The 16,475-nt window shown below is 46.2% G+C and overlaps 1 protein-coding gene across 1 annotated transcript in view; it reads right to left on the bottom strand.

The window, feature by feature from the left end:
• Nucleotides 1–16,475, bottom strand: part of THSD7A (thrombospondin type 1 domain containing 7A) — a 540,091-nt gene that overhangs the window by 222,318 nt on the left and 301,298 nt on the right. Inside the window, exon 5 of the mRNA XM_089776685.1 lies at nucleotides 15,067–15,898. Within this exon, the coding sequence (XP_089632811.1) occupies nucleotides 15,067–15,898 (832 nt within the window). The remainder of the gene's footprint in view (nucleotides 1–15,066; nucleotides 15,899–16,475) is intronic.

The following is a 16,475-nucleotide window of genomic DNA, read 5'->3' as shown; positions in this document are numbered from 1 at the left end:
CTACACCATGACAGACTCAAAAGAGAAAATAACAGAACTCCTCTTGTTATTACCTAGAGTCCACAACACAGACCCCTCCAATGCATTATACACAACCTACAACCCATCTTGGAAAATGATCCCTCATTCTCAGAAGCCTTGGGAGAAAAGCCTATTTTTGCTTACAGACAACTCCCCCAATCGGAAACAAATTCTTTCTGGTAACCATGCCATACAACCACATCATAAGCCTCCAGGAACCCAGCCTTGCAACCAAAAACTATGCCAACTCTGCCCACATATCTATACTGGCAAATTCATCACTGGAGCCAACAACATAATCCACTAAATCGAAAGGTCATTTGCCTGCACATCCAGTAATTTGATCTATGCCATCAAATGCCAGCAGTGCCCGATTGCTACTGCTATATATATTGGACAAACTGGACAGTCTCTGTGGGAAAGAATCAATGGACACAAATCAGATATACGTAAAGGAAACATACAGAAACCTAATGGTGAGCATTTCAATCTTCCACATCACACTTTGAAAAATCTCCAAGTAGCTGTCTTGTCACAAACCAGTTCTACAAGCCAGATCCACAGGGAAGCATTGGAATTATAGTTCATCTGCAAATTCAATTCACATGCTAATGGACTCAATGTTGATTAAAGTTGGTTGGGACATTACCAGTTTAACAGCCACTGAAGGTGCAAACAGCTCTCTGTGTAGTATCCGTCCTGACATGGGAGTCTATCTATTGACTTTGATTCTTATCTCCTTCAGTTTAAGTATCCAATCTTCAAATACTTACTGATGCTCTCTGTCTACCACTCCACTTCTTTTTTTCTTCCCTCCGCCTTCCACTTCCCTTCTCCTATTTATTTTGGGTGTACACATCCTAAACTCATAACTCCGGTCAACTGAAGAAGTGGGCTGTGCCCACGAAAGCTCATACCACCATCTACATGTTTTGTTAGTCTATAAAGTGCTACCAGACCATTTGTTGTTGTTTTTTTCCAGAATAAGTAGTTAAACTGAGGAGGCCTCATGTTTTGGAAGACAGAATTAGGAAAGGACATTTCTGATCAGGTTGAAAGCAAAATGTTTGTACTAAATAAATAGATCAACTGACTGAGAAAAAAAAAGTCTGAATGAGAACTCCAGGGTCCTATTTACTATGAACTAGATAAGTGACAAGTTAAGACAGACTATAGATATGAGATAAAGAGGAAGTCAAAGCATGGACAGTGCATGCTGCATAAGGATTGGTTCCTGCAAATTAATCAGCCAACCCAACAAGGCGTGATGCAATGCAATTATATATAATTTAAATAGAATAGGAGACAGTTTCTGTGCAACTTTGGAACAGTGATTTACCCTGCATCCATGCCTTCGGTGTTTGACTCTGATCAACTCAATGTAACACTGATGTAAGCCAAATAGAGATAACCGAGTGATGAAGGCTGGAATCAAACTGAGTTCCTGGGAAGCCAAGTGGAAAGACATCTTGGAGGAAATCCCAACACTAAAGCAGATAAGTCCCTAAACAGACAAATGCTTAACACTGTTCATTCTAAACTAAAATATCCAGCTAAACCAAAACCCTTCACAATAATACATAACATAACCAAACTCTCATGTCATGCTGTATCTGACCGCTGGTACATGGAAGGCCACAACCATCCCCTAGGATTCTCACTAAATTCAGAAATCAGAATTATACCAAAGTATTTCAGCCCTCAGGAGACTAAACTACAATCGATGCCTCTTAATGGCAATCCTAATAACAACAGCTTACTTAATAGCAATGTCTTGCTATAAAATGACGCCATCCTATTGATTTTCATGTGAATGGGATTCAGATATTGGCTAACAGCATGATGCTCAATAACCATTTTTATTAGAAGACAGGCCCCAGCTGCAAGAAGGTTTTTTTTAGGGCTGCAGCCAGGGAAGGAAGCTGTGAGATGTGCCTTCCCTCACTGCAGCCCTACAAACCTGTCTGTGATTGGTGCTCAGCATGTCAGAGTTCGTCCTTCTCTGGATGCAGCTCTACAAACCTACCTGCAGCCCAGGACCTACCCAACCAGGGGAAACCCTTGTCAGAGTTCCGTACTATGGGCTGGGGAGTTTAGGAGATGAGTCTGTAGGCAAGGAAGCAACTGAAAGGGGTCTGCAGCCCAGATCCCGGGGCTTTCCGTAGGGAGCAGGGCATTGGTAGCCCATATTGCTGCACAGTATCTCTACTTACATTTTCCAAATTTCACCCTACTCTGGCTCTGAGGATGCAGGTAGAACACATCCCAGCACTTCCTTCTCTGGTGGCAGCCCACAGGCATGTTTGTGAGGCTGCAGCCAGGAGAGCCATGTCCCACAGCTTCCTTGCCTGGCTACAACTCTGCACAGTGCCTTAGGAAACTTTTGGAAAATATAAACTTTTTTGCTGGGAATCAAGAGGTTGCTAATAAGGGGATACCACAGTTTTATGTGCCACAGAGAGAATAGGCACACCCATGCCTACAGTCCCCTGAAATGGTGGAGAACCGATGAAGGGAGATATACCTGGATGGTCCTGGCAAACAACCTGTGACCCATGTTGAAGAGGAAGGCATAAAAGCCCCCAACGTCAATCTGACCTGGGGGGAAATTCCTTTCTGACCCTAAATATGGTGATCGGTTAGAGACCCTTAGCACATGATCAAGGACCACCAGCCAAGCACCTGAGACACAGCATTTTCAGTACCACACCTCAGAGGACTGACCCACCCCATCTGACAGAAGAAACCCTTCCTACAATACCCATTCACTCACATTTGCTAAGCTCTCTCAATTAGTTTTAAATTGTTTGCCCCACAGCTGCTATTGAAATCCTCACTCCTTTATGGCTAGAAACCTTATCCTAATTTCCAGCCTAAATTTATTAATGGCCAGTTCATGTTCATCTGTCTTTGTGCCAATGTTGGCCTTTAACTTAAACCTCACCCCTTGATTTATCCCCTTGATGTATTTACAGAGAGCAGCCATATCCACTCTCATCCTTCTTTTAGCTAGGATAAATAAGCCAAGCTTGTTTAGTCTTCCCTCCTAAAATGGGCCCTCCATTTCTCTGGTCATCCTGAACACCCTTTTGAGGAAGAGAGCACGTTTGCTACTGTCAACAGGGGCTGCTGCTACTCATCAGTCAAGGGGGTTGATTTTTATAACAAAAGTTAACAAACGATCAGAACAGTCTTGACTTAAGACCTAGGTCTCCTAAGACCCACCCTTTCTTGGTTTCACTGAAATAGTTGTTTAGGTAGTCACATTCCATTATCAGGCAATGTGGGTTTTGTTTGTTTGTTTTTATTATTCCCTGACTGGTCACACCTGAAGCAAACCAAGGGTCCTGGTCCCTTTCAACTGGTATTTCCAGGAGGCTGCATGGCTCCCTAAATCCCATGTAGGGGCTGTGAACCCCCTGAATTTAGGACACTCAGAATTTTTCCCTAGGATACTCCATGGTGAACTCCTCTCAGTTTACTGTAGTAGTTAGACTGATCGTCTCTTTAGGACTCAATGAAGGCTTCAGCTCACTCTATCGCTTCCCCCACTGAGGCTGGCTGGAAGGCCTTACCAAGCTCTTCATCTCTCTGGGTAGAACCTTCATGAACAGCTCCAGGATGACCTGGCTTAGAACTTTCTCTGCTAAACTCATTTCTGGATAGAGCCACTGTGCTGAAATATCTTGTAATTTCTGAGTATTCATGGTCATATTCCTGGTGGGTATACTCAGAACCTGTGCTAGATAAGACTCAAGAGTCAGCTTTAACCATTTCAGGCTGACCAGCTTCACCACCAGATAAGAGTTTGCCTGCTCATCAGCCTGCACCTTCCCCATCAGCAATGGTGCTATGTGGGATATCTAAGGCAACTGCTCACAGTCCACTGCCTTTGCCATCCACTCAAAGGTCCAGAGGAAGTTCTCAGGATCAGTTTGTGGTCAGAGCTATGCCAGGTGGGGCACAGCCCAACCATTTCTGTATCCATTCCTGTTATTTGGAGGGGACTTCTTGCTTCCTCTCTTGTGCAGCCAACTGGATCTCCTACTGTTCCTGATTTTCCATTAGCTGCATCAGCAGAGCCTGAATCTGTTGCTGCTACTCTTGTTGTTGTGCCCATTTTAAAAAAATGGGTTGGTGGGCTGACCCAGGTCAGTAAAGGTCTGTCAGTCTGAGACTGATCCCAGGCATGGTAATGGACCATATAATATGGAACTTCATTAAAAAAAATTAAAGGATATAAGTCAATATGAGGTTTATGAAAAATAGATCTGACAAACTAACCTGATTTTATGAGATTGCAAGTTTGACTGATAAAGGTAAAATTATATACTTAAACTTCTGTAAGGGGTTTGATTTGGTCCCTAGCCTCTGTTTGTCTGGAAATGGGTGACAGGGGAGGGATCACATGAATATTACCTGTTGTGTTCCCTTCCTCTGGGTCATCTGGTATTGGCCACTGTTGGCAGACAGGATATTGGGCTAGATGGACCTTTGGTCTGACCCAATATGGACATTCTTATGTTCTTATGGTATTGTGATTAAAAACAAGAATGATAAAAATTGACACAGCACACATTATATGGATTAACAACTGGACAACTGATAGGTTTCAAAATGTAACTGCAAATGGGGAAGAAATTGTTACTCACCTTGTGCAGTAACATCTGTTCTTCGAGATGTGTGTCCCCGTGGGTGCTCCACTACAGGTGTCGGGCTCATCCCGGCGCCGCAAACCGGAAAGTTTTCGCTAGCAGTAGCCCCCTCCGGAGGACCGCGCATGCGCAGAGTGTCCCATGGCGTTCGCACCTTTTCTGCGTCGCGCGGTCCAACTCGCCAGTTCCTCCTAGCCGGAACATCTGAAATAGAGAAAGACAGAGCTCCGAAGCAGGGAGGAGGGCGGGTCGTGGAGCACTCACGGGGACACACATCTCGAAGAACAGATGTTACTGCACAAGGTGAGTAACAATTTCTTCTTAGAGTGATGTCCCCGTGGGTGCTCCACTACAGGTGAGTATGAAGCAGTCATCCAAACAGCTGGTCGTGCTTCGGAATTATCTGTGCACAGAAGAAAGAACTGCCTGAGCGACTGCTATGTCTGCCGCTTTGAGACAGTCAAGGGCATAATGTCAAGCAAACGTGGATGAGGACGACCAAGTTGCTGCACGGCATGTGTCACGTAGTGGGACGTTCTTTAGGAATGCTGTGGAGGCAGCCATACTCCTGGTTGAGCGCGCTGTTGGTGGACAGGGTAGGGGCCTGCCCCTGAGGGTGTAGCAGCGAGTGATGCAGTTAACGATATGCGACGATATACGTTGTGACGACAGTTGATGACCTTTAGAGCGGGTCGCCAGTGATAATAGTAATCGTGGAGACTTCCGGAAGGGACGCGTTCTGTCTAAATAGAATGCCAACGCCCTTCTGATGTCTAACGTGTGCCAGCGGGCTTCCTCAGGTGTAGCATGTGGCTTGGGGTAGAAGGTAGGAAAGACTATAGACTCATTGATGTGGAATGACGAATTAACCTTTGGCACGAAGGCTGGGTGACATCTCAGTGAGACACCCTGTTGAGTGAATACTGTATAGGGAGGATCGGCGGAGAGTGCCACGAGCTTGGAGACTCGTCGGGCTGAAGTGATCGCAAGGAGAAAGGCAACTTTAATAGTGAGAGTCTGTAATCATAAGTTGCGAGTGGTTCAAATGGTGGACGGGTAAGAGTGTCCAGTATGAGGGTAAGGTCCCATGGTTCTGAGATAGGCCTATGCGGTGGGTAGAGATTGGAAATACCCTTAAAGAATTTCTTCGTAAGTGGATGAGAGAAGACGGAAAAACCCTCTATTGGAGCGTGGAAGGCCGAAATTGCTGCCAAATGTACTCTTAGGGAAGCAACTGCCAAGCCTTGCGAATGTAAATGGAGTATATAGTCTAGGATGCATTGGATATGTTTTTGCTTTGAGAGGATCGATGGTTTGTGACTGGCACCAAGCAAAGAAGCGACGCCACTTGTAGAGGTGAGATCTATGAGTGCTGTGACATCTGCTTTGTACCAGTACGTCTCTGACTGCTTGGGAGGAGGTTAGCTCTAGGCCTTGGAGCCAGTTAGGAGCCAAGCTGTCAGATGCAAACGGTCGATGTTCGGATGGAGAAGATTGCCGCGTTGCTCCGAGATCGAGTTGCTCAGCTGTGGGAGTCGTTGAGGTCTGGATAGCGACATCTGCATGAGTTGCGTCAGCCATGTCTGGCGAGGCCAGAAGGGAGCCACCAGGATTACTGTCGCTGCGTCGGATAGTATTTTCCCTATTACTCGGGGTATCAGTGGAATCGAGAGAAAGGCGTCTAGGAGATGGTATGTTCCCCAATTGAGCAGGAAGGCATCTCCCATCGATTGGCTGCCTATGCCTGCTCTTGAGCAGTAAGCGCGACATTTCTTGTTGCCGCGAGTGGCAAAGAGGTCGATTTCTGGGTAGCCCCATAACTGAAACAGATTGCGGGCTATGCAGTCGAGGAGCTCCCATTCGTGCTGGGATTGGAAGGATCTGCTGAGTGCATCTGCAATTGTATTGGCCTTGCCGGGGAGATAGGAGGCTGTGAGTGTGACACTGTGGCGAATCGCCCAGTTCCAAAGGCGCACTGATTCCGCACACAAGGTCCTGGACCTGGCTCCGCCCTGTCGATTGATGTAGTATACAGTGCATATGTTGTCTGTAAGGACCTGTAGTATGGTTCCCTGGATCTGGTGGACGAAGTGGCGACAAGCGTTGAAAACTGCTCTGAGTTCCAGGAAGTTTATGTGGAGTAGGGATTCCTGGTGGGACCATAAGCCTTGGACCCAATATTGTAGCATATGTGCTCCCCAGCCTACAAGGGACGCATCCGTGGTAAGCTGGATTGATGGGGGTTGAGCCCGGAAAGGGACACCAGCAAGAGTATTGGCAGGGTGGAGCCACCATGCGAGCAAGTCCTTGACACGGGCAGGGACAGGCATGAGCCTGTTGATATTGGTAATACCGGGTCTGTAGGTTGCGAGAAGCCAATGTTGCAGGCACCGCATGCGAAGGTGAGCGTGGGCTATGACATACGTAGTGGAGGCCATGTGGCCTAACAGCTTCAGGCAGGTGAGGTATGAGACTGCCGGGGCCATAAGCAGGACGCTCGATAGGTCTCGGATGGCGTCGGCTCTGTCTATGGGTAGATACGCCATAGCGGTTGTAGAATCTAGTCTGGCTCCAATGAAAACGATGGACTGGGCCGGGACCAGAGAAGATTTTGGTAGATTGATAATTAGTCCAAGAGCCTCGAAGATACCTCTTGTAGCGGTAACTGTGGTCTCGGCCTCTTGCATCGAAGGGGCCATGAGGAGGCAGTCGTCGAGACAGGGAAAGATGGTGATGCCGGCTCGACGAAGGTACGCAGCTATGACTGCCAGGGTCTTCGAAAACACTCTTGGGGCTGCGGATAGGCCAAAGGGGAGCACCGCGTATTGGTAATGATTGTTGCCCACGGTAAAGCGTAGAAATCTCGTGTGAGCTGGATGGACGGCAATATGGAAGTATGCGTCCTGTAAATCGAGGGACGCGAACCAATCCCCTTTGTGTAGTGCTGGGATGATGGAGCCCAGGGTAACCATCTTGAATTGCTGTCTTCGCAGGTGGCAGTTGAGGCCGCGAAGATCCAGGATCGGTCTCCATCCACCAGACTTCTTCTCGGTGAGGAAGTACCGGGAATAGAAGCCTCTGCCTCAGAACTCGAGAGGAACTACTTCCACCGCACCCATGGTAAGTAGGTGCATGACCTCCTGACGAAACAAATTCGTGAGAGGGGTCCCTGAAAAGGGACGGGGATGGAGGGTTGGTGGGAGGTAGAGTGGAGAAGGGAATGGTGAGTCCAGAGGTTATGATCTCCCTGACCCAACGGTCCGTGGTGATGGCGAACCAACGGAGGCAATAAGGGTTCAGACGGCGGTGGAAAAGCTTGGTTATTCGTCATGGAGACTCCAATAGGGGGATGGTACGCAGACCCTCGACAAGTCCGTCAAACTTGCTGCCGAGGTTGTTGTTGATTCTGATTCTTATTAGGCTGTTGGCGGCTACGTTGGGGGCGCTGCCTTTGTCTATGTTGGTCGTAGGGCCTGAAGCATTGGTTGGAATAATAATAAGAAGGAGGCCTTTGTCTGTTATACGGCCAAGCTCTCCTGCGCCTGAAAGGCGGAGTGTACATCCAGAGAGTTCTTAACGTGGTTCGAGAGTCTTTTCCGGAATGGAACACTTGATCCGTGTTCTGGGCAAACAGGGAGGCTCGATCGAATGGAAGGTCCTCCACCTTGGGCTGTAGATCTTTTGGTACAGAAGCAAGGTGGAGCTAAGAGGCACGTCGCATGACGATCGATGTCGCCATAGTGCAGGAAGCCAAGTCAGCAATATCAGCAATATCTGGAGTGCATTACGGGCTGCTGTATAACCCTCCTGCACAATGGATTTCTGTACATCCCTTTTGGAGTCTGGCAGATGTTGTATCAAAGGCACCAGCTTCGAGTAATTATTGAAGTCGTGGTTGGCAAGTTGGGTGGAGTAGTTTGCCATCCTCGGTGTGACTGTTGCCGACGAATATACCTTCCTGCCGAGCAAGTCCAGACGCTTAGCTTCCTTGACCGCAGCAGAGTTTCTCGATTGCGTGGACTTTGCCTTTTGCTGGGCTGCGTCGACAACGATGGAATTAGGGACGGGGTGAGTAAAAAGAAATTCTGCGTCTTCGGCATCAATAAAGTATTTCCTGTCTGTGCGTTTATTGGTAGGGGGCACAGATGCCGGGATTTGCCATATGTCATTAGCTACTTCAAGGATAGCGGCATCGAAAGGGAGAGCTAGTTTCGATTTGTTAGACTGTTGTAAGTTTCTGAGGAGGGCATGGTGCTTCTGTGGCGCCTCGGAGGCATGTAAGTTTTGTGAATATGCTACCCGTTTAAAAAGCTCATGTAATTGTTTGTAATCATCCACGAGAGAGGGTTCGTCATCGAACACCGCGTCGTCCGGGGAAGAGGAAGAGACATCTGTCGGAGAGGCCGTGGGCTGTTGCTCTGCTACAGGTGACTGAGCGATATCGTCATGTGAGGCAGAGGCTGTTGACGCATCCCCGGTAGGTGTTGGTGGGCATGGAGCCGGCGAGATAGAGTCCTGAGTCATTGGTCGTGGTGAAAATAATTGCTGCCGCTCTGGAGACGAGGGTGAGCGTCTGTGACTGAATGTGAGCGATCGCCATGGGGCGAGGTGTACATACGATAACGAGAGTCACGGGGTGAATATTGCGGAGAGTAAGAAGCGACGCTCCTGTGGCGATAGTAATGGGAGCGAGGAGATCCCGGGGATCGTGAGTGGTATAAATGGTGATATGAAGATCTCGAGTAGTATGTACGGTGATAACGCGGCGGTGTAATAGATCGCCTCGGGGATCTGTAGTAACGGTGCATAGGAGAATAACCGTAATGGTGGTCTCGCCATCTTTGGCAAAGTGAGAACGATGGCTCAGGGGAAAATGCCGCCCTATCGGGACTGGGGGAAGGCGTACGGCGATGGTGAGTCTTTCTTTGCGCCTTAGTCGGTACCCCCGTGGATGGGGGAGCCCTGGGGATTGGACTACCCAGAATGGAGACGACCGAGGCAAAGTCGGAAACTTCCTCCGGGAGGCGAGGTGACTGAAGTGCGGAGGATGGGGATGGTAGTGCCGTATCATCCCCCAAGCCGTGGGGTTGTGTAGCCAGACAGGAATCCCCTTGTAACATCCATTTTTGCTTGCCTGGAGCATACAGGGCACACAGAGCAGAAGGCCCAGGCTGTGTGACCGTGAATGGCTATAAACAGAGATATGCCAATTGCTGACCAAGAGGCTGCCAAGGAGTGCCCTTGACTTAACCCATATTGATACGAACACACATCCATCCGTGGGGGGAGGAATCTCTCGCCCAGTAAAAAAATGTCTAGTGCTCACAATTTAGTTATCTCTCTTGCAAGTGTAAATTAACTTGAAACTTGCTTGTAAGAACTGGCGCCACAAAACAGACCAGTACAATTCGGCATCTTAGATAAGAAAGAGAATACGGGCCCCCAGGGGTATAAAGATAGGTCCAGCAGCGCATTCTCTTTGAGTGTCAATCTACCATCTATCTGCTGGTCGGGTTTGGTGTTTGATCTCCCGAGGTTCTAAGGGGACGCCCACCTCGTATTCGTCTTTCCTAGGAATTGAGAGACCGGCCCTGGCCTGACACGCTGGAGTCGAGAGGCACAAAAAGGGGTAAAAATTGTACCTGGATGTGGTCCTTTGTTTAAGTATATATATACATAGACTTAGAGCTCTTTAAAGATTAAGCTGTCACTTGGTACCATTATTTCTATTTTCTATCTTTATTTTCTTTGTAACCATTTTTAAAATCTGTATTTGTTAGCATTTAAGAAATAGAGCAATAGCCATTGTAACCATATGCTTTTATAAGTCTTTTAATAAACCTGTAACTGTTTAAGTTTTAACCTGACTCCTTCAGTTGCTGTAACAGAACCAAGCACAATTTAAAAGAACTTCAGCCGGTCATAAAGGGACAGACATAGGGAGAGCTTGGGCGTTTGGATCTGTGTCACTCCCAGGTGACAAGATCCGTTGGGGCACCTTTCCAGCCTTTCCCAGGCTGCCCGCTGCGAAGGAACCCCTGTGTTCTAGCAGTTAAAATCTAAGGTGTAATAAGCTCTTTCTATATAACGGGGCGTCTGTTGGCCTGCTGGCCACCCTCTGCGACGGGACCCCGGTCCTAGCAGTAAAGACACAGACGTTAAACCTTTTCTCGGAAGCATACACACACACACTGCCCTGACCGTCGGCTGACAGGTTGCGGGCCCGTAAGAGCCGGCGCCGAAACAACAGACGGAGCCGGTTCAGCCGCACACAATGGGTGGTCGGTGCGGACAGGTGCAGGCATGCCCTGTATGTGCGACGTAGCCACATCCCCAGGTCTTGAATGGGGGCGGGATGACCTAGGTGCCGAGTGTTTTCTCGGTGCCGTCTCCAGTGTCTGTGCTGATTGCGGCTTAGTCTTCGGTGCCTGCTTAGGCTTCGGTGCCTGCTTAGGCTTCGGTGCCGGGTCGACTCTCGGTGCCAGGATAGCCTGAGAGCCTTCATGAGGCAACGGTGCCAAGTGTCTCGGTGCCGAGGACCGCATCGTATCTGGCTGCGGTGCCACTCGGAGACTCGGTGCTGTAGATGAGGGTGCCGATTCCGGGTGACCTGGCGGGACCGAGAGCACAGAGAGTGCGGGGCTTGGCGCTGATATACTACGGGCTTTCAGTAACTTGTCCACTCCCTGTGTGGGAGGGTGGCCCGACGAGCCTCGTGCCTCTCCTGCACTTAGGCTCCTGGACGGAGCGGAGCTTCTTCCGTCCTTTGACTTATGCGGGCCCGGAGCTTCCCGTTCTTCTACTGACGGGGGCTGAAGCGCCTTATTGAAGAGTAGCATCTTCAGGCACATTTCTCTATCCTGCCTTGTCTGTGCGGTCAGCTTGGCACAGTGACCGCATTTCTGGGGGATGTGGCCCTCTCCCAGGCAGCGAATACAGCGGGAGTGGCCATCGGAGTCCGGCATGGCTTCACCGCACGAAGCGCATTTCTTAAAGCCAGGAAAGCCAGGCATGTTTAGTGCGGCGGTCTCCGGGGGAAGAACGAACTTGAGGAGCTCGTCGGAGCAGCCCTCAGAGGTTCTAACGGGAAGAGAAATTTTTTTTTGAACTATTAACTACTAATTAACTAAGATAATAACTGACTAACACTATGTAGGAAGGGGCTAACTGGGAAAGAACAAACGAATAACGATACGATTTCTCCTCAGAAGAGGAGCGTGTTCCAAATCCGTCTGCGGCCGTGGACGGTTAGGAGGAACTGGCGAGTCGGACCGCGCGACGCAGAAAAGGCGCGAACGCCGCGGGACACTCTGCACATGCGCGGTCCTCCGGAGGGGGCTACTGCTAACGAAAACTTTCCGGTTTGCGGCGCCGGGACGAGCCCGACACCTGTAGTGGAACACCCACAGGGACATCACTCGAAGAAGAATCATCATTAGGTAAGTATGTTACAAGTGGAATCCCATAGGGACCAGTTTTTGGCCCTATGATATTTAACTTTTTCCCAATGACTGGGAAAAAAAACACAAAAATTGGAGGAGTGATAAATCATGGAGAGGAAAGGTTTTATAGAGCAATTTTTACCCTTTTCTGTCAATTAGGGTACATCTACACTAGCCCTCTAGATCGATCTAGGGAGGCTAATGAGGGCGACTGAAATTGCAAATCAAGCCCAGGATTTAAATATCCTGCGCTTGATTTGCATATTCCCGGCCGGTCGCCATTTTAGAAATTGACTAGCCCGAAGTAACTGCCCGCGTCTACACTCGGCAGTGAAACGGGATTCCGATTTAAAGCCCTAACTCGAATTAGCTGTTATTCCTCCTGCAATGAGGTTTACCAGCTAATTCAATTTAGGAGCTTTAAATCGGAATCCCGTTTCACTGCCACGTGTAGACGAGGGCAGTTACTTCGGGCTAGTCAATTTCTAAAAGGGTGACCGGCCAGGAACATGCAAATCAAGCGCAGGATATTTAAATCCCGGACTTGATTTGCAATTTCGGTCGCCCTCATTAGACTCCTAAGATCGATCTAAGGGGGCTAGTGTAGATGTACCCTTAGAGATTATAAAATTTAATCACTTTTGGATAGTACTATGATCCACAACTGAAAATTGTTACGTAATGCTAAGTAGTAGTAATAGTAATGCTGGTCCATATGATTGTAACTGATATTTGGCAGGGTTCTTATAACTAGACCTGGGTATAAGGTAATAAAGAATTGAACTTTTGTGTTACATGTCTGAAAACTTGCCATACTGGGAAGGGCTGTATTAAATGCTGCTCAGAGGGAATGGCTGAATTAATTACATTTCTTAAACTTGAATGAGGAGTTAAATGACAAAATGAAAATTCAAATGAAATATCCACAGCACAAGTTAATCAAATGGCAGTGGATGACAACTTAATTCAGCCAGCAGAATCATTCATTTAACAGTGGGAGTCATATTAGTTAATCACCTGCTATATTTGAGAGAAGAAAATGGGGAGGATCAGATCACAGGAGGCCAAAAATGGAAGAGATCAGGGAGGAAAGGAAGAATTAATATGAAATAAAACATACTAAGGGACTTGGGAAGGGGAAAGTGCCAAATGGAATGGGAGGCCAATGAGGTAGAATGCAATGGAAGGCAATACAGTGATAAGGACTGGTCAAAATCCAGGGCAAGGAGGGGGAAGGAGTAAGAGTGAAGATCTCTACTATTTGTTTACACCATGTTTACACATTTAGTGATTGTGTTCTTTTACTGACAAAATATTATTCACACAGTTGTTTGTCTTCAGTAAAACTTTTGTCTTCGGGGGAAAGGTGTAATTCTTAACATCCCTGAAAGACCAAAATCTTGTCATTCAGTTACCAGTATAGATATAGCCTGAGAAAGGGAAGATATAGCCGGGAGGAGAGAAAGTCAAAGGAAAAAGAAAGAGGATAGATTCATAGATTAAAAGGCCAGAAGGGACAACAGTGATTATCTAGTCTGACCTACTGTCTAACACAGGTCATAGGCTTTCCCTGAATTAATTCCTCTTTGAACTAGGGGACATCTTTAAAAAATCCAATCTTGATTTAAGAAGTGCCAGTGGTGGAGAATCCACCACACCTTTTGATATGTTGTTCCAGTGGTTAATTACCTTCAATGTAAAAAACATGCACCTTATTTCAAGTCTGAATTTATCTAGTTTCAACTTCCAGTTACTGGATTTCATTTAATCTTCGTCTTTTAGACTAAAGAGGTTCTTTTAGAATGTTTGTTCCCCAGAGAAGTGCTTACAAACTGTGAAGAAATAACTCTGAAGCAACTCTTAACCTTTTTCTCTGTTAAGCTAAATAGATTGTGCTCCTTGAATCTGTCATTATAAGGCATGTTTTCTAATCCTTTAATCATTCCAATGACTCTTCTCCGTTTCTCCAATTTATCAACATCCTTCTTAAATAGTGGACATCAAAACAAAAACAGTAGCAGTTGCACCAGCGTCAAATTCAGAGATGGTAATACAACCTCCCAACTCTCACTTGATATTCCCCTGTTTTTATGTCGGAGGATTTCTTTAGTCCTGTTGGCCACAGTGTTGAACCCAAAACTCACACTTAGCTGATTATTCAGCAAAACCCATACATCCTTTTCAAGGTCACTACTTCCACTCCCATCCAGTCAGCATAGCTAGTATTGTATGCTCCTACATGCATCTCTTTACATTTGACCATATTAAAATGCAGAGGTTTTTGTGCCCATGAATATGGAAGATGCAAAAGGAGAAAAAAAATGAATACAAATATTCAAAAGTAAAATGCACATTTTTGATAAAGTATTTTTGGGGAACTAAACCATAGGAAACAAAACCAATAAAAGAAACAGATTGGGTAAAGGGTAAACAGTACTTCATTCATTTGCATTTCAAAAACAAAAATTCTGGAGTAGATGTTGACTTTTTTGAGATTCTATTCCTAGTGTCTGATAGACAGTTCCCCCCATCAGCCCTATTACTGTGTGCACCCAAAGATTTAAAAACAATGATGCAGACATCATCTGTTTTCAAACATGATTCACTTGTTATGAATAAAAATGTGCCAAAAATGCCAGAGAAACAGAACACACATTTGATGAATAACCTCGGGCTTTCAGTAAACCTTCTGGGATAGATATTTAGACAAACAGAGGCTAGATGGTGTATAATGCTTAATATGGCATGTTTACGTGATATTTAGTATGAGCATACCACTTGTGCTATGTTTTTTTTTCAAATGTATTATTAAAAAATCTTAAACAAGACAAGGTAAGGTTATGCTGATACGTAAATGGATACCACAGTAAAATTATTAGATTATTCATGCTTTTCTTAAAGTTCCAACTACACAGACACAGATGTTCAAGTTAATAAACAGTGGTTACCTCAAGGCAGCAGTTTTCCCATTTCTGTGAGTACATGTAACCTGTCGGGTCTGATATCCAATCTGTATATCCCAATACTTGTTCTCTTGTCTGCTCTGTCTATTTCGATTCCTCTTTTTCTTAATAAGTTCCCGAGCTTCAGGATCCCGTACCCCTTTTTCTCGGTCTTTCTCCTTTTCTTTATTCTTCCCTCGTTTCCTTGCTTGCCTTATATGTCTTGAGTGGGGCATGGAGCATGTACTCCAGGGTCCCACATTCAGGCTATACATGCTTTCTTCAGTAGTACATGGGGGAGAATGACAGATCTGAAATTCAGTCAGGTTAGGGCAAGCAGAACCACCAAACTGAGGTGGAGCAACAATGTGACGAGTTCGATGTTGAAGCCCTTTGCCACATGTCTTGGAGCATTCTGACCAGGGGGAGAACTCTGCCACAATACAGTCCTGGCGGCAAGGGATGAGGCATGCCTGTTCTAGGCGTGGTTTTGGTTCAAAATACTCACAGATGACATCCTCAGCAGAAACCCCATTTGATTTTTGGACGCAGGTTACGTCTCTCAGCTGGATTCCTTCTTCCCCTTTGATGCATTCCACTGGCTTTTCAAGATTCCTTGAAATAACAGGCTGGCACTGATTCCAGCTGCCCAACTGCCAGTCATACAGTTCTTTGTGCCAGTCACAAACCCTGAAACAGTTCTGTTGGTTCTCAGGCCTCTCTGTCTGTTTACAATTTGTGGGAAGTGTTGTCCATCCTTCCACATGAGCACACCACACTGCTCGTGTTTGGATACCACCTGGACCACATTCATCTCCCATACACCTGCCCCATGGACCTAAAAAACAAGATGAAAGCCGCTGTAATATTTTACATTAAATTACTGTTTCACTAAACTCAAGATACACCAAGAAAGGACAAAAATCAAGAGTATATTGTTTCCCAGTAGCACCGCAAAGTAGGGATCTTCATCTGATTCATGGGAAAGAAAAGTTCTTGATTTTCACATATTATAGAGTACAATCTCAGATAGCCTACACAATAGTGTAAGTAAAGGACTATCCATCTGTTTTCTGTGATTATGAATGCATTTTACTACATAGTTTTCTTTTTTATGTTGAGCAATTAAAATATTTATGTTCCAGGAGTATATCAGAGGTTTACCACACCAAAATCAAGGCAGTATACAATTCATTTGTCAAAATTTGTTTTGCCAGCAAAATAGGAGAAAAGCTTCCCCATGATATACTTAAATAATCTTGGCTCCCACCTACTGTGAAACACTTCTGGAGATCTGATCTGCATACCTTTTCCAATGCATCTCAACTTCGTAGTCACATGCTACATATTTCTCATTTTTCTAAACAGTGTAAAATGACAACAATATTAAAAAAATCTCAAAAGTGGTATTTTGA

Source organism: Pelodiscus sinensis, chromosome 2, assembly GCF_052426305.1.
Source record: "Pelodiscus sinensis isolate ZL-2025 chromosome 2, ASM5242630v1, whole genome shotgun sequence".
In the NCBI taxonomy this organism is placed as follows: domain Eukaryota; kingdom Metazoa; phylum Chordata; order Testudines; family Trionychidae; genus Pelodiscus; species Pelodiscus sinensis.
This window is presented reverse-complemented; position numbering and strand designations above follow the sequence as displayed.